The sequence below is a fragment of the Alosa pseudoharengus genome, unplaced genomic scaffold (genome assembly GCF_046254945.1).
Source record: "Alosa pseudoharengus isolate Yale_2024_CS ecotype anadromous, Long Island Sound unplaced genomic scaffold, YU_APseudo_1.1 YU_APseudo_1.1_scf_1, whole genome shotgun sequence".
NCBI lineage: Eukaryota > Metazoa > Chordata > Actinopteri > Clupeiformes > Clupeidae > Alosa > Alosa pseudoharengus.
Window position 1 is genome coordinate 28,097,541 of NW_027468564.1, and position 26,097 is coordinate 28,123,637.

Consider the following 26,097-nt stretch of genomic DNA (forward strand, 5'->3'; position numbering starts at 1 on the left):
ACGCTGTACACTCTACAGTGACCTCCTCGGGCATGGCGTAGTAAAGCGTCATCACCTGGGAGACGAGCAGAGGGGCAAACGCAAATCAGTCAGTCAATCAGTCAGTCAATGTATTGTAAGAATCTGTACTGTACAGTAGGTCCGAGATAAAATCGCCCTCAACAGTCAGTCGACAATATTCAGTGGGTAATGTCTTGAGCACCAGGTTTAACAATGCTAGACATTCCGTCCCCTTTGGAATTACAACGTTATATCTGCATTCTGAGTAGTTCTGAGATATTAAGCTTCAAAGTTGTAGACCTATACCCATAGACCTATATTGATAAGTGGAACAAGCCTCTTTTGCTTTAATGTCCAAAAATGTTGTCACAGAATAATATATCAATAACTACATTTTGACAACAATGTCAGATATAACCTTATAGTTCAGTGGGGTATACTACGAAGCACGTTAGACATATCTAGGCTATGTAGACATATCGAGGCTTCACAAAGCCTTGACTCAGGGGTATACATTAAGTGATACTACGATAGCAGTTATGTGATATATTTGTCAAACTAGGCTTTCAGCTCAGATCCGTTCTCGGTGTTGGGATGACGTTGGCCAATCGTGAAACGTGGAGACGCACAAGACCGCCTATATTAAAAAAGAATTATGAGCAATAGTGTAATCTACACTGCGGTCATTTTTAGTGTCTAGCCTATAACATCAAATAAATCGATTGTCATCAGCTGTTGTATGGTATGTACGTCCATAGTGGCATATTTGCACGCACAACACTATTAAAGCGCATTCGAGATCCAAAATGTTTGTAGAGGCAGAGCTCCACCTGTAAGATATATAACAGAATCCTACATGTGAGATAACTTCGTTTTTCAAAACAATTGATTGGTCAGTGGGCGGTAGATTACACGATTTCAGCTATAACTTAGCACATAACCTCCTCCCGACCAGGTTTAGTAGTAGTTGCAAGCATAAGATACCATGCCGATATAGCGACGCTAAAACAGATCCACTTTCTGTTTTTTTGTTGTTGCTGTTGTGTCACAGCATACCTTGGCTTTGAGCACAACATAACTCGCTAACCCACTAATCGAGATTCGTAGTATACCCCACTAAGGGGACAATTTGTTGTTGTTGTTGTTGTTGATGATGATTTTATTTCACAAACAGGAACTTACAGACAACGTTGCTTCGCCTGTCCCAGTAGCATTGACGATTAGGTTCTGGTTCAAATCCATCTGCAGGCAATATGACGAAAATCACCACAAATATCTAAAATAATAATCAATAGCCATGTCCCTTTCAACAAAAGTATCAACAAAACGAGCATGAACATGCATCACAAAAGTACGGTACCTTTCCTGAACGTGTTACGTAGGCGTTACTGTTATCTATGGTCCACTTGATGGGCGTGGAGCATCCAGACACCTTGATCTCCACCTCTAGATTCTTCTGCTGCTGCTTCACCTGACTGCTGTACTCCGCTACGGCTTGGAACACCATGATGGTGGACTGGAGAGAGAGGAGGAGGGGTTTTATTAGGGTTTTACACACACACACACACACACACACACACACACACACACACACACACACACACACACACACACACACAGCTTTGTACCTGTGTGGATCCATAGCCTCCTCCATAAAACTGTTGCTCATTCAGCCAGTGGACGATGGGTGCTGCCTTCTCAAACTCCTTGGCCTTCACCAGGGCCAGCAGGGCGTAGGCTGTGGCCTCCAGAGTGAAGAACTTGTTGCTCTTCACTGGCCAGTGAGTGCGATCTAAAAGAGGATGAACATCCAGGTCTCCTCAAGTAGCTTTTTAGCTAATACTGACCAAAATTCAGAAATTAGGAAGCATGCACACAGATAATAGTTTGTTTGTTTGCAGTAGATTGATTGGTTGTTTGGATAATTGTGGATTAACATATTATGACAATCTGAAAGAAAATTACTTGAAGTATGAATCTTCATACTATCAATTGTAATATATCATGCACATGGGGGGTGCCAGGTTGACAGTAGAGCACTGAGGAAACTGAAACTGAATGCCATTGCTGAGTTTCTGCCATAGTAGTTCAAGACAGTTGCTTTGAAGCTGGCATTGTAAAACTACGTTGAGTTGAGGCACCCACAAAATCTGTGACAGTCAAACTGTTCACTACAACCTGCAAATATCTCCTAACCAACCTTCAAAAGCGTGTTTCAAGAGGACTTCCTGGTTCAGTTTGCCGACATTGGCGAGGGCGTAGGAAACCATAGCAACAGCGTATGGATTGGAGAGAGTTTTGAGTCGGCCCTCCAGATAGTCAGTGGCTTTCTTTATACTCCCAGGAAGACTCTGTTGACAAATCATCAAAATGCGACTTTGAGTAGTTTGGTTCCAAACCACAATATCTTCCCATTTAATTAATTAAAAAAACATTTTTAACATTTTGTTTTCCAGGTAATACCAGTGTAACTGGGCGGTGGTAGTGTAGTGGTTAAGGAGCTGGGCTAGCGTGCAGTAGCCTGAAAGTTGTCGGTTCAATTCCCGGCTTCCACTGTTGTGCCCTTAAGCAAGGCACTTAACCCCGTTGCTCCGGGGACAATGTGATCCCTTGTAATATAGCTGACATATGTAAGTCACTTTGGTCAAGAAGTGTCTGCTAAATGTAATGTATTGTAATGTAATGTAACTGCAGGGGCTTTGTTGTTGTTTTGCTATATTTTTCTTTTGCCATGTTTTTTATTATTATTATTTTTTGGTTTGTCTATGTTGTTGGTTTGTCTTTGGTTTGTCTTTATTTTTTTATTATAATTTATTTTGGTTTGTCTAGTTTATATTTATATTTTATTAGTTACATTACCTCTGTTAAGTGCACATGCACAGTAGAAAGACTTTCTATTTACTGGACCAGAGAGATGTCCGCCTTTGAATGTGAAAATCTGAGTGTGTGCTGTAGATGAGCGTATTACTCACAGTGACTGATTTACTGCAGAGCTCGCTGCCCTCCTGCATGGCGATCAGCACAAACGCCGTCATGGAAGCATCTGCGTCACTTCCTCTCACATCGCCCTGGAAACACATCCCACTTTGACCACACTGACATACAGAATTGCAAAAAGTCGGTACTCTTTATGGGTGCTGTGTGTAGGTTTTTTTTTTTTCCTGTAAAATATTCACTTGTTGCGCATCATTAGCATTAATGAGGATTGAAGAAAGGCAGCAAAGCGAAAGAAAAAAAAACTGAAAATAATGCAAATAAGTCAAAAAATAAATAAAGTGCGTTCAAAACAACTCAAATTACATGTACAGCACCTTTTCTACTTCAGACACTATATATATATATATATATATATATATATATGTTCACTATATATATATATATATATATAGTGTTGACAGTTCGCACAAAGTAATGGTCAATCTATCATCAGGATCCCATACCACCATCTCTGCATGGTACACGTTGAAAGTTTCCTTGAAGATGCCGTTTGGTTGCTGGGAGTTAAGCACCAACCACTTAAGGGCGTCACAGACTACTTTCTCTTCTATGCTGATAATGTCGCGGGCCATGGCAAAGACCTTAGCCACGTACGCTGTTAGCCTGTAGGGGTTGGTGGGGAGGGGAAAGACTATTTGTCATCATGAATCATCTTGAGTATCATGGAATCATTGTGAATGTCCTGCAACTCACCAAGCACTGCCAGGTTTGTCTGCCCAAACTGCAAATGCCCCGTCTGGCTTACGGAAGGCTAACTCCTGCTGGTATCCTACAGAGATTAAAAGAAATGAATGAAATGCAAAAATAATGTGACATACATTTCACACACACACTAAGCACACACACACACACACACAGATAGAGCTCTGTATCAGTAGGACTTCCCATTGGCAATGACCCATCCATGTTAAGAGGCTGTTTGAGGCTTGAGTGAGCTTAGAAAAGTCCTCTCTCACTCTCTCTCCCCATGGCACCTCCCCTGCCCTGACTGTAATGTGGTAACGACTAAGATGACCTAACATTCTCTATGAGAAGCATACAGTATGAGTACAGCCTAAGATTTTAGATGAGTGGCAGGGATTTGTTTTAACGTGTGACTCACTCATAGTCTGGCTTTCAACAGACCAAGCTCAATCTTTTAAGTTTGAACATTGGTCTGGGGAGTCTGCTATGTATTTTCTACTGCACAAGAGGCGTGATCAACAGGCATAGTTCAAATGACTCTGTCAATCTGATCTGATCTGATCTCCAATCTGACCAACAAACCGGGTGACTTTCGCAGAGCGACGCGAATACTCCGGGCTCTCCCGCTATTGTTATCCTTTTAAACCTGCCAATAGTGCGCCAGGTGGATAAGCCAGTTTGTGGTTGGCCCCCGTAAAAGTGTAACGAAAGCAAGTTTCAAGTTTACAAGTTTCCAGCCTGAGCTGCAGGGCGGAATAGAAACCGCCGTCAAATCAGGCTGGGTTCCTAACCCATGTTGACTGATAGTGTGTGTCTCAACCATATTGATGTATTTGATAGTGTGTGACCCACTTGTGTAGATGTATTTGATGGTGTGTGACTAACTCGTGTTGAAGTATTTGATGGTGTGTGACTCACCCATGTTGATTGATAGTGTGTGGCTCACCCATGTTAATGTATTTGATAGTGTGTGACTCGCCCATGTTGATGTATTTGATAGTGTGTGACTCACCCACGTTAATGTATTTGATAGTGTGTGACTCACCCATGTTGATGTATTTGATAGTGTGTGACTCACCCATGTTGATGTATTTGATGGCCGTGGCTCTCTTCTCCAGACCCACTTTCTCCCACTGGTAGGTGGTGTCCAGGTAGTGGGTGGCGATGAGGGGTAGTGTCATGTAGATCATGTTCTGCTCTCCACAACCTCTGGGCTGCACGATGAGGGAACCCAGAGAGTCTCCTGTGATGGCCTTCTCAATGGTCTGACTGATCTGATTGGCTGAATGAAAAAAATCATATAGAATATAATAGAAATATTTATCATCCACTCCTGTGGAAAATTAGCCTAGAAATCTAGACACAATTACATTTGCTGCCAGGGATAGTCTAGCAACTCTTCGTTGGCTTGTGAGCTTGAAAAATGAAACTTCTATCAGGCCAATCAAATTGTGTATAGAGTCGTTAGGCGGGCTTAACATAATGATTGATGGCAGAGTTGCAATGGTTTGGCTTGAATTCCCTGCTACTTGAAAACAAAGAAGATGGATGTTGCTGTTGGCGAACAGTGTGACATGAGTTAAGCTTTTTTTAAGTTGGCAAAAGTTTGAACTAGCCAACTAGCTCCGCTGGTGGGAAACGCATAGGACTCATAGCGCTGTCCTATTGCGTGCAGAGGGAATTTGAAAGACAACCGATTATCCCGCCCCTTGGACTGAGCACTGCGAACTGCATTTTAATGTGAGTCTGGCTCGTCAGGCTAGCGGAAAATCATCTTTGGCCCCACAAACATATAGCCTTTAATAATACAGAACAGTGAATACAGTGACTGGAAGAGAGTGGGAGAGAGAGATAGGGTGGCATTGGGAAATGTTCCCCAGTCAAAACAGAATCTAGCCGGTGAAAAGACTGCCTCTGTTGCATTATGAATAGCACTTATGATAGCACCAAAGGTTTCCCCGGTTTCCTAGCAAAATTCTCAACCTGGCTCATTCAATCTGGTCCCCTATTTATCCCCCAGTGTAATTGGCTCATTCATTAATTTCCTCTTTCTCTACCTCAAGTCAAGGTGGTGTGTGTTGAGAATCCTGGCACATAATGTCTGCTGTGCCGTGCATCATCCAGGTTGACGGTACACATCGGTAGTGGTTAGTGAGGCTCCCCATTCACTGCACTGTGCTTTGAGTGCCTTGGTTACGCTGTATATAAATGCAAGTTGTTGCTGAAGTGTATTTTACCTGAGACTGTGAAGTAGGTGTTAGCAGGGGTGCCAGGGACCTGCTTGCGGGGTATTTGGTTGAGGATTTCCTCTACTTGAGTTCCACCTGAGTAAGTCAAAGAAAAAAAAATGTTTCAACATTCTTTTTTAAAATATACTTGGTTACACTTTACTTGATGGTATCTACATAAGAGTGACATGACACTGTCACGAACGTGTCATAAACATTATAAACAAGGCATAAACATTTATGGCATAACGCTTCTGTCAAAGTGTCATTCGGTTTTTGTCACAAGTTAGGGTTAGTGTCTTACGGTTTTTGTCATGACAAGTTAGAGTTAGGGTTATGCCAGTTTAATGTCACTCTCATGTAGGTACGTTCAAGTAAAATTTTACCATATACTTTTTGGGCTGTTTGCCTAATTTGAAGGACAGTTAAAAGTATGCTTCAAGTACAGTATGAGAATAATACCTGAATGGAATCCTAGAATTAGCCCCCCACCTAAACCTAAACCTTTACTATTTTTACACCGTAAAAATACTTCACGTATACTATAATAAACTAAAAATGTGCTGGAAGTATATAACTAGTATGTTCACTGGTTTACTGACACTATAGTTCCAGTACTTGCAAGTTTACTGTTGTAAACTGAAAGTGAATCGATTTTATTTGTGGATGCTCCATCATGGACTCACCATGCTTAGATGGGTTCAGTACAACTTTAGCCACCTGCAACTCTGACCGCATGCCTTCTGCCTGAGTAGGGACATTAATGACACTATATTTAAAACATCTCTATTTTTTCATTTTCATTTGTTTTAATTTCTTATTTTGTTTATTTTGTTATTAGCATGTAGTTATTTGTTTGGTTGTTATTTATCTAAATGGTGGGTATTTATTAATTTCTGAAACTCACCACCACCAGCAGGTCTTTCTTGACGCCATCAGTGATGACCTCATCGTACACGGCGGCCTTCACCTCGATGGTGTGCTTGCCCAGCTGCATGGGGATGATGACAAACGGAACTGCTCGTGATGTCATGGCGTCTATCTCGATAGTGGTGCGGTACTTGCCTTTCTTGGTGGCCATGCTGCACACGTCTTTGGTCTTCATAATCTCCACACGTACCTGGGCAGAGACATATGAACAACTGCTGAAACTTTTCCTTATGGCTAGTCTATGTGAGCAACTGCTTGGTCCTTGTGTCCGGTGTCAGACCTTTTTTGGACGTCCCTGTTAAGTCCCTCGGTGTCGTCCTCATTGGGTCATTTTAAAAACATTCCAAGGACGTCCTTGTGTGGGCCCGACAATAAAGTTATACCGGGGACGTTTGTTTGGTAAGTGCACGCGAGGCAACAGAGTTGAGAGGGCTCTGGCTGAAGCTTGTGGGGATATCTACATCCATGTGCGATCTCACGTTATACGTCATTACGTAGCAACATCAGCTACAGCATTCGGAAAAAGTGAGGAGCCTCTCGCTACTATGGCAAGCGATTTTAACATTTAGCCGCTAGACTGGATATGTATTGCAGATATCTGTAATTCAGTTTTGCCTAGTCAAAACGAACATTTTAGATATCCGCAATTGAATTCTTCCTATCCATAATTGTCATTTCAGATATCCACAAAGACATTCTTCCTAGGACAAATGATGCCACATTTGCCATTCATTTCTATGGGGTTTATCATTACGGATATCTACAATTCAGTTGCAGATATCCACTATGTGAATTACGGATATCTGCAATTGAATTGTAGATATCTGTAATTCCAGTTAGAGATATCTACAATTTGATTCTGACTAGTCATAACTCCAGTTGAAGATATCTTTAATTCACTTCAATTCAAGATATCTACATGTTCCTTTTCAGATATCTTGAATTAAGTTTTGACTAGGCGAAATTACATTGTAGATATCTGTAAATGGAATTTTGACTAGTCAAAATGACGTTGTAGATATCTCAAACTGGAGTTAGGATAGTCATAATTTGATTGTAGATATCTATTATCAAGTTATAGATATCTTGAATGAGTTTTGATTAGAGATTGGAGATATCTATAACTTTCATTCTGCCTAGTCAAAATGTAATTATAGATATCTTGAATTAGAGTTTTGACTAGGCGAAATGACGTTAGAGATATCTGTATTGCTATGCAAATTAGGCCCGCATTCCACTTTAGGTGGGAGAAGAGCGTGTTGTTGTTCAAATCATCAAATCACATAGCACCTGTTAACTGTTAACTTTGTAATTAGCACTAATTAGCACCATGTCAGAGCAGCCAGAGGGCGGAGGAGTTTGTAATCGTCTTTTTAATGCTGCAGCCTATACAAGACAGGAGCTGGCAGCAAGAATTGATGATTCAATGTTGCTTTGATTTTTTCGATTACAGCCAACACCATTATGAATGGAATTTCCTGTATGGTGCTGGTGCATTTAGTAGCCTAGGCCTACTAATTTATGTAGGCTATGAAACAGAGATCAAGCCAGTTGATAACGTGAGAGTCTAATAAACCTGCACGGTGTCCCTGAGTTTTAGTTATTTTAGATGTCAACAAGACATTACCGCCTGCTTATTCTTCTTCCATTCATAGAAATAAAGAAATAAGCCCATTTTTTCTTCGATTATGTTGGGGAGGGGAAATTAGCTGACAGAGAATGTCTAATAAGTAGATGGGCTCTGCTATAGAACTAAAGAGCAACGTCTTGCACAATAATTTGCACTAGTCATAATGATGTTTGAGATATCTTCACCTTTCATTCTGCCTAGTCAAAACTGAATTAAAGATATCTGCAATTGCCATTTAAGATGTGTGACGAGTTGAATGTTGTTTTCAATGACGTGATGACAGATATCTGTAATTCAGTTTTGCCTAGTCAAAACTAAATGACAGATATCTCTATCTGACGTTTCGACTAGTCACAATTACGTTACAGATATCTTGAATGACAATTCCAACTATCCAAAATGTAATTGCGACTAGTCAGAAAGACGTTGTTGATATCTACAATGTTAATTCCAGATAGTCAAACTTAGCGGGTAAATGATAAATTCGCTTGCCATACGCTGCAGCCTGCGGGAAGGCGGGGCTTGACATCAAGCCCAGCCCACATCGAAAGTCAGCCATGTTTTTTTGTATTACGTCACGCAGTTTAAAATTGCTGGCGGCGAGAGGGAGGGAGGCAGTCGGCAGAGAGAGCCAGGACTCGCAACGAGACTGGGCGAGCTGCTAGTGCTACATTCTACAAACCAGCAACTTACTGCAAAACACGTTTTATTGTGTAATTCAACACGTAAACTGTGGATTCAAACCAGTGCAGCAACTCGCAACAGCACCAACGTTTCAAAAAGAACGATAGGAACTAGCTAGCTGGCTAGCTAGCCAGCAAAGTTAACCACCCAGATGGCAAGAGGCTGGCGGCGGCCCACCGGTTTCGCTGTCGCCGGCGGACCGCTGAGTTTTTGCACATCGGTTCTACCACGGTCCGCTGGGCAACGAGCCTCAGATTTTACAACCTTTTCTTTATTCATTTATACGGTGAACTGCCGGTGGCCTAACGTTACCATCGCGGGTTGCTGACAAGTAGCTGCTAGCCTATCTACCGGTGGTCCGATAGCTGCTTGCTATCTGGGCAGTAGCCTATATTTGAGATGAGGATGTCGAGCTTGATCTAACCGGTTAACGTTACACAATGCATGTCTCTGGTTCACCTGTTGTTAATAAAGCAAAATCGCCCCTTTGTAGGCTATTTGGTTGTAATGGAGAATTCTTGCTGTTAAACTGATAGTCCATGATAATGAAACAACACACCATTCTACTTTTGAGGGCTAAATTAAATGAAATATGGCTCGTTTTCCGTTTGAACACATTGTCATCAATATTTCAAATGACCAATTTTTGTGAATGTGCATGGTTATTGTTTCAAAACCGGAAATCAAATGAACGAAAAAGTAGGCCTACACAAACCCAATTACAGTAACTAGCCTAGGCCTACATGAAAAATTCACTGTTGTTGCATGAAATGTAATTTGTGTTTAGCCTAAATCATCAGTTTCTATCATCTAATATGAAACAATATACTATATAATTCGCTACCGGGCTGTCGGCAGCATAGACAGTAAAAGAAATGGACGAACAGACTCCGTCGTTCTCAATGGGAGGGTATTTTCAGTTGGTCCCCCCAGTACTGCGCAGACTCGCACTTAACTTTGTGACGTTAGCCATCGAACTGAATCTTCTAACTCATATGATAGATAGGCTACACAGAAATTCTTCTCACACTTCCTTCGCCTTCAAAGTCATCAAAGTTAAACATTTATGTATTATTATTATTAATATCATCCTCACAAGTGATATCAAGTCGTGTTAATGTTGAAACTACCACACATGATCATCTTCAAAAACAGTCATGGTAAAACAAAACAAAAAAGTTATAGCCTTGAGGCTAATCTTCTTTCCACTTTTCTGACCTACGTCAATCCATCGAAAACCTCTGAAATGATTATCGTTAGACTACCTAACGGTAAAACTACTGTTTTTCCATTAGGTTTACTTGCCTCTATGCTTTACCTTAACATAGGCTACAATGCTATTGTAGGCTACATAGCTTTGTTCACGAGTTTCCGTGCTGGCTGGACTACACTTCTTATCCAAACAATACGGTTATCTCCCTTCAGTGCGTTAGCTTCCCTTCAACCGGACATGCTAAACATTCTTCTTACGGGAACCTAACGTTACGTAAGAGGTAGTCGAGTCTTGTTTTGCCTTTTATTGTTTATGTAGATAACACAGAAGCTAAAATATCGGCACATGATATATGTTATATGAAGGTATGGGAGTTCAAAAAAATCCTAAATGGATGGGCATTCTATGGGGTTAGCAGAGAGTTGATAACCACCGCTACATCGATGCTTCTACTTCCGGGAATTTGCCTGCCCCCTTGGTCGGCAGTAGGCCTAAAGCCAAAGCGTGGGAATCCAACATGGCTGAGTTGGATGTGGATGTTGGATGTGTGCATGCTAGATGTCAAGCCTCGCCTTCTCGCAGGCTGCAGCGAGCTGTACTTGGAAAAAGTAGCCTACACCATGGGTTCCCAAACTCCATCAATGTGGGCCTCCCCTCTGAAAACAGTGACACCTCCGCCCCCCCCCCCGACAATCATTAACAATAATGATATTCACTTCAGTTAAGCCACTTAAATCGGTGCTATATTATGCTATGCTATGCAATGCAATGAGTTTATCTTATTTTCGACGTTTGGCTTTGTTGCCCATATCAGGCTCGGGACGTGCAGCGATAAAATGTGACAAATCTGTCCATTTTAAGTAGCTATCGGAGTGTCACATATTACCGTCACGTATGTCCAACCTCTTACGTGTATCGGTCACTTAATATTAATTTCTATACAAACCAAGGCGGCGGATTCCTAAAGAAACGCAAGCACGCACACCATAGGTTTATCTAAATTAGCTATGTACCAAAAAATACATTTTACCGTGATTCGAAGAGCTGTAAACAGTGTTGTAAGGCTGCGTACAAATCCGCTGCAAGTTACCGTTCACTGGTAACTTGCAGCTAGCTCGGCTGGCGGCACTGTTGCTAAATTACGTTATGAAGTTTGGCACAATACATTCTCACTCAGGATGGGGATCAATAAAACTTTCCACTATCCCAAAGATTTAGCATACATCTCTTCTATGATTTATTTCGATTTTATAATGTTGACAATTACATAATCATTGAAAAAGCGCCTGCGTATGTGCCTGTGTGTGTGCATGTGCATGCATGCGTACATATGTCTACTGTGTGAGTATGTGTCATACGTATGATTACTGTGAATGTATGTGTGTGTGTGTGTGTATCTGTTTATGCACATGTGTGCATATGGAATGAGTTAACATGAACCCTGGAGGCAAACATACGCAAAAAATTGGTCATCCTATGCCCTACGGTTCTCAAGATATTCACAAATAACTCTGTTGGTGTACGGTCACTAAATGTACACATAATTTTTTTTTATTGTAAGACCCCCCATGAACGAAAGTTCACGGAACTTGGCATGCATTCGGAGGGTGTCATAATGATCCTACACTTTCAATTTCGTGTAGTTTTGACCATGTCAGCCAGAGATATTGTGATGAAAACACCTAATTTTTTGCTTTTTCATTTTTATCTAGGTGGCGTAGGATACATATCAAAACAAAAAACGATGGTTCCATGCTATCCATGTGGGGTTACACCCATTTCAGCCATTTCAGTGTCCCGGGAACCCTTGACGGAAATTTGGCCATGCGAAAAAGAAAAAAGGTTATAATTAAAAGTTGTCAAACGGTAACGTATATCATAGCAGTCAAACTATGCTAGCTCACCTTCATAGGTTAGCAGCTCTACCTTAAGTGTCGTTGCTAACGGCTTCTACACACAGTTGGCTTGCTTGGCCGGTGCCGTCTGTCGGTGCAGCAACAGCTGAACTTCTCAACGCGAGCGACAGGAAAAACGTGATCCAACGGACCCATAATTCAGTTCGGCAACAGATGATGTGAGCCCATGTAAAGTGAATGGGAATGCGTCTCCAGCACTGCAATGCATGCAACTGTGTGTAGAAGCCGTAAGCACCGTTTAGAAGTTTCAAGCATTGCTGTCCCCGATGTTACAGCAGCTCCTTGTGGAAAGGGCATGGAAGAATGTGCCTCTCCGATGAGATTTCTGACAAGGAGAAGATCTCTGGTCTTGTTGTTTATGAATAAAAAATTATGTGGAATATAAACCAAAAAGTGATTCTATGTTCTATGGGCTGCCATAGACTCCAATGTCAGAAGTATAATACATATAGCTGCAAGCAGCAATGTGGGGGCCTAGCAGTGCACTAGTAGGAATGGCGCTGCCATGGCATGAGCAAGCACTCACAGCAAGTTTGATGGCAATTGAATAAAGAACAGCTGAGAAATAAGCTCAATTACTTTGTTACAGTGCCCCTAGAGGCCAAATTACAGCAATGTCCTTGTGCGTTCTCACAATCAGCTACCATGTCCCTCTACCAAGTTTGGACTTCATAGGGGAGAGTGGGGTGAGTTGTGCCAGTTTTTACTTAAAGTGACTTTAAAGGGAGGCCATGATAGTAATACTTCCAACTACAATATGAACATATATTTCAGGATGTGGTGCATCTCTGGGAACAATCACTTTCAATCTGAAATATAGTATTTAAGAGATATAGCTTTCTGAAAAAAAGTGGTCTTGTGGCACAACTGCCCCGGTGCGGGGTAAGTTGTGCCTTTGAAGAGAATGCATTGGGGTAAATGGTGCCATCGATTATTGAAGTAAAACAGTATATTTTGATCTCAGACACTGTAATGTTTTATAAAAGCTAGACAAATTCAATACAAAATTACATTTTAGGTTTAAGGTTTATTTAAAGTTATTTTACAACATCAAAGGCCAATTTTCTACAAGCCTATTGCGCCACACGAGCACATCAAAGGTCATTTTCCATTGTCACACCAGTTTCATCCATGTTGTAGATCTTGTGTGGAGGGAAGTCATACCTGAAATGAGATTAAAGTTTTGTTGATCAGAGAAGTTTACAGCAGATTTAGGTGGTTGGATGTGGTTGTGTAGATGTCAACTCTGCCACTACTACTACCTAGATGATGTTCCCCCTCTCCTTCCCAGGCTTCCTGGTCAGTGTGTGTGTGTGTGAAGTCCACAGCATTTCATGGACTTAGACCGTGAAACATTACTGCTAGTGCCTTTATATGTTCTGCCAGCTCCTTCTCCATACAGTATGCCCTGCCTGTCTTCCTCTTATAACTCTGTGGCATGATGGTATATTTCTATTTTTGGTCTAAAATAAAGAATGTCACATAGTTTTAGTGATAAAATGTAAGAATAAAATGCACAATTACAATAAAATAATATGTTTAAAACATTATTTATAAGTGGGGGTGAGTATAAGTGGAGGTGCCACTGGCACAACTTAACCCAGGGCCTTTGGCACAAATCACCCCAACCCCACCATTTTGGAAAAAAATTCATCATCCATCAGATTTGAGCTAACATCATGCTACCTGTATAGACTCATAATGTAGCTTACCAAAGCACTAAAACATGTGTGAAATGTTTCAAACTGTTTTGACACAACAATCAAAAAAACATGATCATAGAAATTTTACTTTGAAAGGCAAAAAACAGTTCTTTTAACTTAAATGTGCTTACCTCTCATGCAATGAGGCTCTCTTCTCTGCAGGATGATTGAAATGGCTGAGTCTTCAAAAATATGTGGTCACATGACCAATTTCTTCTATAGTTTCCTAGAAATAGGGGGTGGTACAACTTCCCCACTGGCACCAATCACCCCACTCTCCCCTACACCAAAATCAAAGTTTTAACGTCAGTTCTGGCCAGGCCATGGCAGTCAAGAAGCTTGCCGCCCTCCCCTTCATCTCATTCATTCCACTTCATCCACCTTGTCGTGTATGATGTGGCATGTTCTCTTGTCACGTCGCTTGGCTCTGTTCATGGGGGGGAATATTTATCTCTCCCTGTCCTGCTGGGGTGAGAATTCCCTAAACTGCTGCTGCCCCCTGACTTAATGCTTTTCCATGGTGCTCATGGAAATAGGGGGCTTCCTCCGAACAGAGCTATACCGCCAAATGTAATTCATAATTTACAATAAAGAAATTTCATTCAGAATCTTCTCTTGTGTTTCTTGACTAAAATGGCTCTGACAGAATTATTGCTTAGATGTAAGCTCACTTTCTTTATTACAGCACCCCTAGAGGCCAAATGAGACCACTTCTCTTGCATGTCCTCACAATCAGCTACTATGTCCCTGTATCAAGTTTGGACTTCATACATCAAAGCGTTGCTGAGATACGAGCTCACTTCCTGTATTAGGCATATTCGATCTACGTAATAATCAGAAAATAATGTTCGCAATTTTGTTGATATAGAAAATGCATAGGTGGGTCTATTTAATGTAGCTGTCAATTGACAAGCGCGACAGCGCCGGTATGATTGCTGTAGGCTATTTATTTATTTGTACAAAATTTAACGTGATGGTAGGCCTATGTTGTGCAATAGGCCTAGGCTACAGGCCGTTCTAACAACAGCAATACAGGCTGTTCTAACAACAGCAAAGAGCTCTAGAGTCACCCACTGTCAGAAACATACCTGTCAACTTTTTTCCAGCTGTCTTCCCGTTTTAATATTTTCCCGTAAAATATCCCATATTTTATTACTTTCATAACATTAGCCCCATCGGACTTGGCCGTCTCTGTACTGTTCCAGCGCTTCCAGCGAAAATATGTTTTGCTTGCCCGAAGGCGACCTTAGAGTGATCAGAACAGTGTGGGAGAGAGCACGATTTGACGCCAATATTTCAAGCAAAGTATATTAGACCTAGCTTCACACCTTGTTTAATTAGTGCAGCAGTTTTGTAGTAGGCCTACGAATTCTTGCTCTCAGCAACAGAAAGACGAATGTTGAAATGTCCCTGTATTTTGGGTGAGTAACCCGGAAAATCTCCCTTATTTTCGTTGCTCAATGTTGACAGCTGTCAGAAAACGAGAAGAGAATGAGACTGCGCAGGAGAGACTTGTGGCTACATAGGATAAATAGCCTAGGCTAAACTTACAGCCAACTCACATCCATCGCCATTATTATATTTGTATTAATGCTATATTATATTGTCCTCTGTGGGCTTAAGTTAAATAAGTTTTAGACAGTGCAGACAGCTGCCCCTATGCAATGCGGAGACATCAGCAGTAGCCTGATGTAGTTGCCTACCGTAGATTACCTTGATTTGCCTTGTCCCCTTCAGCTGCGACGTGTGCCGATGTATGAACAAGACAGTTAGCGCCCCCTATAGAGGCCAAATGATGCGTCCTCACAATCAGGTACCAAGTCCCTATACCAAGTTTGGACTTTCTACATCAAAGCGTTGCTGAGATAAGAGCTCACTTCCTGTATTGCAGCGCCCACTATAGAGGCCAAATGATGCCAATTTCCTAGTGTGTCCTCACAATCATGTACCAAGTCCTTATTTTGTCCTTAAGTTTGAAGTTTGTACATCAAAGCATTGCTGAGATATGAACTCACTTCCTGTATTGCAGCACCCCCTATAGAGGCTAAATGATTCCAATTTCCTAGTGTGTCATCACAATCAGTTAACAAGTCCCCTTGCCAAGTTTGGACTTCATATATCAAAGCCTTGCTGAGGTAAGAGCTCACTTCCTGTTTGGCGGCTTCATCGCCATATTTGATTGGATGTCAAGGGCAAATACACTTGAAATTTAAAAATCTGACAAGTATTGTTTGTGCAGCTCGGTTTGAAGATCATCTCCGCCAAGTTCCGTGAAAATCAGATGAAATTTGTGACCGCTGAAACTTTCTGTAGAGTTTGGACCAAATCCAATTTGGCGGAGGTCCTAAATGGCGGAAAGTGACACTATACCTGTCGCTAAGCCCCGCCCCCCATTTTTACCGTGTGAAAACTCGGACAAACAAACCAGACTTGATTAGAAATACATTGTCGACAATGTCAGCTGACAGTATATGAAAGCAGGCTTTGAGGACGTTTTGGTCGATAAAAGGATTTACTTTCCTTCAGAAGCTATCAAAAGGGACTTAATTATGCTATGGAGGGGTGTATTCAAAACTTTAGAATACATACAAGGTGGCAAGCAGTTGTGGCGAATAGCCATGCAAATCCCACTGACGTTAATGCTAGCTAGCTAGCTAGTAGAAGATTGATACTGAGCAGTGTTGGGAGTAATGCGTTACAAAAGTAATGTAATTACTGTAATATATTGGTGTTTGCGGTAACGCGGTAATGTAAGGCATTACAAAAAAAAATTGGGTAATATTTACTCGGTACAAACTTCAGTAACGCGTGTTACAATGCAGTTTAACCCAAAATTAAGCGCTTGTTTTGTTTTGATACATATTCGCAAACACCATGCGAGAACAACAGAGGAGAAAAAATCCGCGCAAAATAGTAGAACGTTATCTCCTGATACTGGTTGAATATGACTGTGGCTGCAGCAGACTCGCAGGCGGACTCTATTTGCGGGATGGACATAAGCCTATACGCTCATTATTTTCAGCTTGTCAGAGACAAGGCTATGAAGAACATAATAGTTAGTGCACGTTGTGTGCGAAACCGAAAGATCTCTCAGCTCGCGAAATAGCACAAGTAAATTAATGAAACATCTAAAGTAGTGCCACGCTAATCTTTTTGATTCTTGAGAAAACACAAACTATGCTGTTGTGCATGTCAGCTTTGTGCTGTGAACTTAAATTAAAGAGAATAAAGGGATAGAAATGCAGAAAAAGATTGTGTAGCCTGGCAGTGCCACCGCTCCCACCACATCACGCACTTTGCATTGGGCACCAAAGGACAGAGGGAGCACCCAAATGTAACCAATGAATAGTAGCTTTACTGCAAACTGCGTTTCACTCTTCATCAATAACGTTTACAATGTCAAAATGCACTAACACGATGTTACATGCAAGTTTGATACCTTTTGGGTTCTCTTCAATCATTCGTTTTCCAAGCATTTAGGCTACATGAAGCACATGATATGCTGAGTCGACTGAAACGCATTCCATTCAGATAGCTAGGTGGATACCAGGCTCATAATTCACTTGTATTCGCAAAACGAAATGTGAAGCAACATGTCATTTGCATACTTCCATTTCCAAAGCAATGAAGGTTGCTTAAAACAACATAACATTGTGCATATTATTGTTAATATTGTGCTATCAATGTAACTCAAAAAAATAAGGCTTGTAAACAAGAGCTGGCAAAAGGGCATTATGACAACGTAAAGATCAATGCTCTTAAAGTGACAGTGCACCATTTATAAGTAAAACAGAATTTCTTCAGAAATTAATGTTTAAAAATACACAGTAATGGTCTGTAAATAATAGGCCTTTTATTTTACTTTAGGTGTTTGAGTTATCATTTAAATGTCACTCACTCAAAGCCACTCACTTAGGGCACCGAAATGGCCAGCAGGCCACCATCTTGACATGTCTTTATTAAAGGAACCGTATGTAAAAAATGTATTTCAATTTATCCTAAAATTGCCCTGATATGATACTAGACATTAAGAAATCATGTTCATTTCAAATACGTATATCACTGACAACAGTAGTCTGGCCAGGATATTGTCATTTAAAAAGTGAAGTTGCAGCCCTCAACTGATGTTGATGTTGTCATGTTGTGTTTTGGCCTAATGCGCCACCCTCCACCTATCTACTAATCACCAAGTCAGTAGTGTTTCGTCATCCGGTTGCCAACTCTGCCAGTCAGAGGGGAGGGGAAGGGGATACACCGCTCTACAGTAATTTGAAAGTGATTGTAGTACCCGTTTTGGCCACAATCTTACATACGGTTCCTTTAAGCTTTGATTTACAACATAGTAGGCTCTCTATTGATTTTAACGTGTAGGCCTAGGCCTTAAAGTTACAGTATTTCTATCACAATTTACCAGACTTTGACCTTTTGTCGGTTTTTAACAAAATTCTGACTATGATTGTTCCTTGTATTGCATTATGAGCACTGCGCCTATTGCATTCTACTGTTGCCTTAAGCCTAGCTCAGTCATTATGCTATACCACATCTCCCTCCATTGGAAGAGCAAGCTGCATTGAGCATAATAAATTGCATTTAGAATGGCAAATCCATATTTCTAGATATTTTGGTGAAAGTAACTTAAAAGTAATGCAATAGTAGTGTAATGCCTTACAATTCAGAGACAGTAATATTATAATGTAACAAATTACTTTGAAATGACAGTAATAAGTAATGCATAGTACATTACGATTTTGAAGTAACTTGCCCAACACTGATACTAAGATATGTTAGGTTACGTTAATATTTGATGTAGTAAGAATATAGTAGTTGGTTAATGAGCATTTTCATCTTGGGATTTAACAGGGAACCTGTGCCCACGTTGTTGGCTTAGTTGCCTAACGTTACTTCTTATGCGTACTTCTTATGGTCATCTGTAGAGCCCGACCGATTTATCGCGGGCCGATATTATCGGCCGATATTAGGCATTTTCCAAACTATCGGTATCGGCATTTATAATGGCCGATAAATGAATTTTTTTAAAATAAAATAAAAACGGACGAAACACCCTTCAACCATGTCATGAGTGTCTGCGTTGTATAGTTTGTCCACCAGAGGGCATTCTAAACTGTCCCTGCTGGCAACACTCGTGAATAACGCGCCACACATCCTGCAACCTGCTGATACAGCCGAGTCGGGCAGAGAGAACCAGTTATCCGCGAGTGAGATCATCAGTGAAGTGTGTTCATGGTGATTTGGTCACGAGACATACATTGCTTGAATAACAATTAAAAGAGCATCCCCATCAGTTCTCTTAACTCAAATAAGCATGACAAAATTCGTGAAAACAATGTCCAGTTTTGCTGCTGTTAAATAAGTCGAGAGTGAAGCGGAATTAGCTTGTAACTAGATGTACCGCAGAGCGGTACAAAATATGACCGCCGCCCAGTCCAGCACATTTTTTCCACAAAAAGAAATCACGCTGAAAGGCCTATATGATTCTAACTGTCTCACTAAATTGCATTATCCACACTCAATTCTCACTGGTATCTGCTAGACAACAAGTACCAAAAAATGATTAGTTCATAGATTTCACATGTAAAATTCATTTTATACAACCCCACCTCCATCTTGCCTGTTCATAATTATGAGAAATTCTTGATTGTTTGTGTTATGTTTATGTTATGTGTGTGGGTGTGTGTGTGTGTGTGAGAGTGTGTGTGTGTGTGTGTGTGTGTGTGTGTGTGTGTGTGTGTGTGTGTGTGTGTGTGTGTGTGCGTGCCTGCGTATGTGCCTGTGCATGAAAGCGTACATATGTCTACTGTGTGAGTATGTGTCATGATTACTGTGAATGTGTGTGTGTGTGTGTATCTGTTTGTGCACATGTGTGCACATGAACTGGGTTAACATGACCCCTGGAGGCAAATATACGGAAAAAATGGTCATCCTAGGCCCTACAGTTCTCAAGATATTCACAGAGAACTGTGTCTGGCCTACCCTCCTTTCGGGGGGTCCAGTCCAGCGGGGGGGCTACAGATCAAAACGAAAAATTACAGTTCCATGCTATCCATGTGGGGGTACATGCCCACCAAGTTTTGTGTACCCCGGTCTTTCAGTGTCCCGGGAATCCTTGTTGGTGTACGTCACTAAATGTACACATAAATTGTTTTATTGTAAGGCCCCCCATGAACGAAAGTACACAAAACTTGGCATGCATTCGGAGGGTGTCATAATGATCCTACACTTTCAATTTCGTGCAGTTTTGACCATGTCAGCCAGAGATATTGTGATGAAAACACCTAATTTTTTGCTTTTTAATTTTTAACTAGGTGGCGCTATACATGAAATAAGTGGTAATGGGATGGGTGGTAATGAGATCAACATACAAAAAAAAGGTGGACCTCCTAGGCCCTACGGTTCTCGAGATATTCACAGAAAACTGTCTCCGGCCACCTACAGGCCAGTTGGTGTATAGTAACATAAATTAATTTATTGTGTGGCCCCCCATGAACGGAATTCCACGAAACTTGGCGTGCATTCAGAGGGTGTCATAATGATCCTACACTTCCAATTTCGTGCAGTTTTCACTATGTTAGGTCACAGATACCTGCGATTACAACACCTCATTTTTACTTTTTTGTGTTTAACTAGGTGGCGCTATACATGAAATGAGTGGTTATGGAATGGGTTGACATGGCCCCTTGAGATCAACATACAAAAAAAAAATGGTCCTCCTAAACCTTACAGTTCTCGAGATATTCACAGAAAACTGTGTCTGCCCTACCCTCCTTTCGGGGGGTGCAGTCCAGCGGGGGGGCTACAGATCAAAACGAAAAACGATGGTTCCATGCTATCCATATGGGGTTACATGCCCACCAAGTTTCGTCTACCCCGGTCTTTCAGTGTCCCGGGAATCATTGACATAAATTTGGACATGCGAAAAAGAAAAAAAAAAAAAAAAAAAAAAAAAAACAAATCTGACTAAACCTATATGACCGCCGCTTCGCTGCGCGGCGGTCATAATTACGTTACGTTGTTACAGTGTAGTTGACTGTCTGTCCTTTTAACTTTTGACAATGTGACTGAAGATGTATTTCTTTAATAGCGTGACAGTTATAGCAGTGAGACGTATCTCTCCCCGGCCTGTTATTTTGAAAGCGCATGTTTTACAATTTGCAGTATGACGTTATCCATTGCTAAATTATGGCTCATCATAGACTAGAAAAGGCTAGCTAATGCCATGAATATCAGTGGAAGACCGCTAACGTTAACATTAATGAGCTTGGAAACCACAACGAACTTATTCTGCCTAAATAAAGTAATGATTACTGTATTTATAACTAGTATATCTGTAGTTACAGTCCCTGCATTGTAAAATGTAAGTTAGACGTGCGAGGAGTGAACATTTAGACATAGAGAAAAAGTATCAAACGTAGCTTGTGCAAAACGTAGCTTGTGCATAAAAGTTAGCTTTTCTTTTACACGTGTGTGAAATCCAATGACAAGTGTGCGTTTCAGACTGTCATTCAGCCGCAGCATTAACGTGTTACATAATGGATTTAGATCACTAAATAGTAGGTTTTAGAAGACAGGCAGCAACTGATGATTGAAAATGGTTTGATGTAGCTTGATGGAAATCATTTTAAAAGTGCAGGTAAAGGGATAAGCAAGCTGACATTATAATTATAAGGTAGCTTATAAGGCAATAGGGACTAGCCTAATTATTACACACGCACACTCAAACATTTAGGAGTGACCTTTATCTTGTTTAATGATAATACAAATGATGATGATAGTAATAATGTCATCATTATTTTTTGTAATTATTAAGTCTTAGTTCAAAGTTATATTTATGAAGCTTACCAAGTCTTTTAATACTGGTAACTTTGATTTGGTTGTTGTTATTGTGTTTTTGTTCAAAAGACTAAGTTCCATATCTAAGTTTCATATCTATTTTTATACATTTTATTTATCAGAACTTTAATATATTTCGATGTTCTACTGTGACAATATTATTTAAAAATAAACAAGTTTGTTTTTAATATGCATTATCATATTTTTTTGTCAACACTCATAAATAACTACAAATAACTAATGTTAAGGAAATCTGTTAATGTTTTGTTGTGTGTTTCTGAAAAAAAATATATATATCGGCCGATATATCGGAATATCGGATTTTTAAATCAACAAATATTTGTATCGGTATCGGCCTTCAAAATCCTTTATCGGTCGGGCTCTAGTCATCTGTGATTTTTGTACCCATGTGTATCCTGTGTGTGTCTTTGGTCTGTATGCAGTGTATCCATTGTTTATCCTTGAATGATTCGAATTCAATGAAAGCCTGTCTAGATGCCTTTTGCCTATCACCAGGTGTGAAATGTTAATGTTTGTAGAACAGCATGTGTCCAAGCCTCTGAAGGACTTCCCAGGAAAGGGGGTAGTTTTAATTAAAAGACAATAGAAGCTGACCAGACCTGATGAAGGCCTAATCCTCATCCTCCCTTTCTATTGCATATTCAAACTGGGTTGGACCTAGAGGTCACTCCTTCTCTATGTGTGTAACTTTAAATATGGTAGACTGTTTCTGTATAGTCAGAGAAGTCAGAGAATACTGAGAATCTGGTGAAATCCATGATGGGATGAAATAAACATGTACTTCTCTCCCTTGAGGGCCACTGGCCCCTTATTGAAAAGAATAAAGCCTGGATCCTGATCTTGCATCGTCCTGATTGAGTCTTAAGAGAAATATGGTAGTAAAAATATACTATCAAAGTCTGCTTTATTCTCAATTTCTTCACATGTCAAGACATACAAAGAGATCGAAATTACGTTTCCTACTATCCCACGGTGGAGACAAGACATATTTTACCAATTAGGTCCACAGACAAACATAACATTCAAGTAAACAATATAAAAAGTAAAAATAAGAAGGCACATACAATGAAGAAAATAAGAGCAGCAAAATTTGAGTTGAAATTGTGCAATTGTGCATACAGTAGACAGTCAATCAAACTATCAAAGTCAACATACCAAGTTTGATATACGAGAAAGTGTTGCTAATTATAGCGCCCCTTGTGGTCAACGGTGACTAAATTTATTGTGAGTCCTCAGGATGTGGTCCCAATTCTACGTACCAAGTTTGGTGTCAGTACAAGAAAGTGTTGCTAATTATAGCGCCCCTTGTGGTCAATGGTGCCTAAATTTATTGTGCGTCCTCAGGATGTGGTCCCGAGTCTACGATCCAAGTTTGGTGTCGATACAAGAAAGTGTTGCTAATTAGAGCGCCCCTTGTGGTCAACCGTGACTAAATTTATTGTCTGTCCTCAGGATGTGGTCCTGAGTCTACGTACGAAGTTTGGTGTCGATACGAGAAAGTGTTGGTAATTATAGCGCCCCTTGTGGTCAACGGTGACTAAATTTATTGTGCGTCCTTAGGATGTGGTCCCAAGCATAGACATAAACATAGACATCTACATAGACGCCGCATTGGCTGCTGGAAACAAGAAATGCGGCCGCCATCTTGGACCTGTCATACTCCTCAATGCTCAAAACACAAGATGACAGCACTGTACATCATGTTCCTGCTCAAATCGGCGGACCATACTCGGGGGATTTACTTTTCACAACTAAGATTTAACATTACCGTACTATTGGTTGTATTTTGTATTTTCGAACAATGTATGACCTTTGCAGCAAAAAAAAAACGTGTGAAAATCTGTTCAGTATTCAGTGAGATATGATTAATCAAGTGCGCTGACAGCTCATTGCACCGGCCAAACAGATTACACTGAGTGGAGTGGATGACTGGTCCAAGATGGCGGCTCCACGTCTCGTCAGCGCTAGTAGGGAGTAGCGGTCGATGCAGCGTCTATAGTATATTATGTCTATGGTCCCAAGTCCATGAACCAAGTTTGCTTCCGATATCTGAAAGCCTTGCCGAGATATTAGCTCATTTCCTGTAACTTTAGCACCCCCTAGTGGTCGAAAGTCGAAAGGTTTTTTCGTGTCCTGGACCATTCGTGGATGGTGTGCCAAGTCCATGGACCAAATTTGGTGTTGATACAAGAAAGTGATGCAAATTATAGTGCCCCTTGTGGTCATCGGTCACTTAATTTATTGTGCGTCCTCAGGATGTGGTCTGAAGTCCATATACCAAGATTGGTTTCGATACGCTAAAAAGTGATGAAATTTGGCAGAAAGTTTCGGGACACTCCACTGACCACTCACACTCATTTACAGATCTCTAAACCCGTTTCTAGCGCCAGCAACGGGTCAAAATTTGGCCGAAAATTGAACTGCAGGGTCTAAAGTTATGAAATTCAACTCACTGATTCAGGACTGTCCCATGATCACTCTCACCAATTTACAGAACTCTGTGCCCAACACTCTAGCGCTACCAATGGGTTGAACCTGGATTGCATTCACGCATGTGACCATTGAACGGTGCGTCCTATTTTCACAAAATCAGGCACTGTTGGAATCCCTGGACCGACTTGAGTTCAATAACCGCTATTACGTCACTTTCCGCCATATTGGACCTCCGCCATATTGGATTTAGTCCAAACAAATTTCATCCAATTTTCACAGAACTTTGCGGAGATGATCTTCTGAAAATTGATGATCTTTCTGAAAGAAATAGATTGCAGAGGTTTCTATTCCATATCATTTTTTATTCATAAACAGTAAGGCTCTGGTAAGGCCAGAGATCTTCTGCTCCTCGTCAGAAATCTCATCGGATATGTGCACTCTTCTTTGCTGTTTCCACAAGGAGCTGCTGTGACATCGGGGACAGCTATGCTTGACACTTTTAAACGCGAGCATGCGTCAAAGAAATTACAATGACATTTAAACAAGTCATGAAGAAGCAGTGTCCGTAACTCTTCTGCAATGTAGACTGTTTTGCTTTAGAAATTAAGCAAAGTCCCTTCTGTTGCTAGGCAACCCTAAACAAATGCTACATGGTCTGTTTTTAACATTTCACTAGTTTTATTGTATTGTATTCAGCTCCAAAATTCATTGGTTCAGCCCCAACTCGGCCGTATGTGTGGTTCTGAAAATAAAACAGATAACAAGTACATGACTAGGTTAGATAAAACACTGCCTATTTAGATTTTAGAGCATGTTACATGCATCACGTAATGACAGTTATCTGAAGAAATGTGCATTGTAACCAAGCATCACATCAGCTAACATGAATTTGATAAAATCCATTTCCTAGTTTGTAACGTTATACATTAACGTTAAACTCGAAATAATTCACATATCTGCAGTGAACCTACTTTGTTCATAGACGCACAACTTCATAAACTGTATGTTGCCGTAGACTACGGTAGGCTAATGAGCCGCTAAACCTGCTAAAGGTGAGCTAATTGCTATGTTAGATAGATAGATACTTTATTCATCCCCAGAGGAAAATTACAGAACGTTACGTTATACGTTAATATTTGACAACCTTTTATTCAGTTTCATTCAGTTATTGAAAACTTAATCAGCTACATACACAGCCATACATGTTACTTACTTTCATCGGTGGCCACCAATGGTGTACTTCTTCCGAATGCTGTGTGTAGCTGATCCTAAGCTGACCTCAATGTTGCGCATGGATGTGGATGTCTCCGTCCTGCAGGCTGTAGCCAGTGCTCTCTCAACTCCGCTGCCAAACGTCCCCTTGATGTCCCCGCTATAACGTTATTGTCGGGCCCACACAAGGACGTCCTTAGGACGTTGTAACGATCCTGTGTTCCCTGTCCCTCCTTTGTTTACCTCCTGTGCCATGTGCTCCTGTGTTTACTTCCTGTCCCTGTGTTTTAGTTCCTGTCAGCCATGTGCTCCTTTGTTTGTCTTGCCATGTCTCAGTTCCCTGTGTCTCCGCCCCTCACCTGTTCCTCATTATTAGTCTGCTAGTTTAATTATGATTTCCAGCCCGGTGTTCACCTGTCTCTTGTTTTACCTTGTTTCGTGTCCACCTGTGCCTTGTTAGCCTTGTTAAGTCCCTGTGTATATAAACCCCTAGTTTTGTTATGTTCCTTCTGTGTCATTGTTGTAATATCCCTGTGCTGCACACTGTAAGTAAAGTCAGTAGAATCTACTCTTGGTGTGTTGTCCTGCGTTTGGGTCA

At 40.9% G+C, this 26,097-nt stretch overlaps 1 protein-coding gene across 1 annotated transcript in view; it reads right to left on the reverse strand.

Moving 5' to 3' along the window:
• The window catches only part of LOC143118071 (complement C3-like), a 182,495-nt gene that overhangs the window by 12,209 nt on the left and 144,189 nt on the right, over window positions 1-26,097 (reverse strand). The window contains exons 28-39 of the mRNA XM_076279307.1: window positions 6,817-7,029; window positions 6,596-6,656; window positions 5,919-6,005; window positions 4,760-4,963; window positions 3,691-3,766; window positions 3,441-3,600; window positions 2,973-3,068; window positions 2,201-2,351; window positions 1,629-1,792; window positions 1,361-1,516; window positions 1,183-1,242; window positions 1-55 (exon numbers count right to left, since the gene is read on the reverse strand). The exon at window positions 1-55 is cut by the window's left edge and continues 36 nt beyond it. Of these exons, the coding sequence (XP_076135422.1) occupies window positions 1-55; window positions 1,183-1,242; window positions 1,361-1,516; window positions 1,629-1,792; window positions 2,201-2,351; window positions 2,973-3,068; window positions 3,441-3,600; window positions 3,691-3,766; window positions 4,760-4,963; window positions 5,919-6,005; window positions 6,596-6,656; window positions 6,817-7,029 (1,483 nt within the window). The remainder of the gene's footprint in view (window positions 56-1,182; window positions 1,243-1,360; window positions 1,517-1,628; window positions 1,793-2,200; window positions 2,352-2,972; window positions 3,069-3,440; window positions 3,601-3,690; window positions 3,767-4,759; window positions 4,964-5,918; window positions 6,006-6,595; window positions 6,657-6,816; window positions 7,030-26,097) is intronic.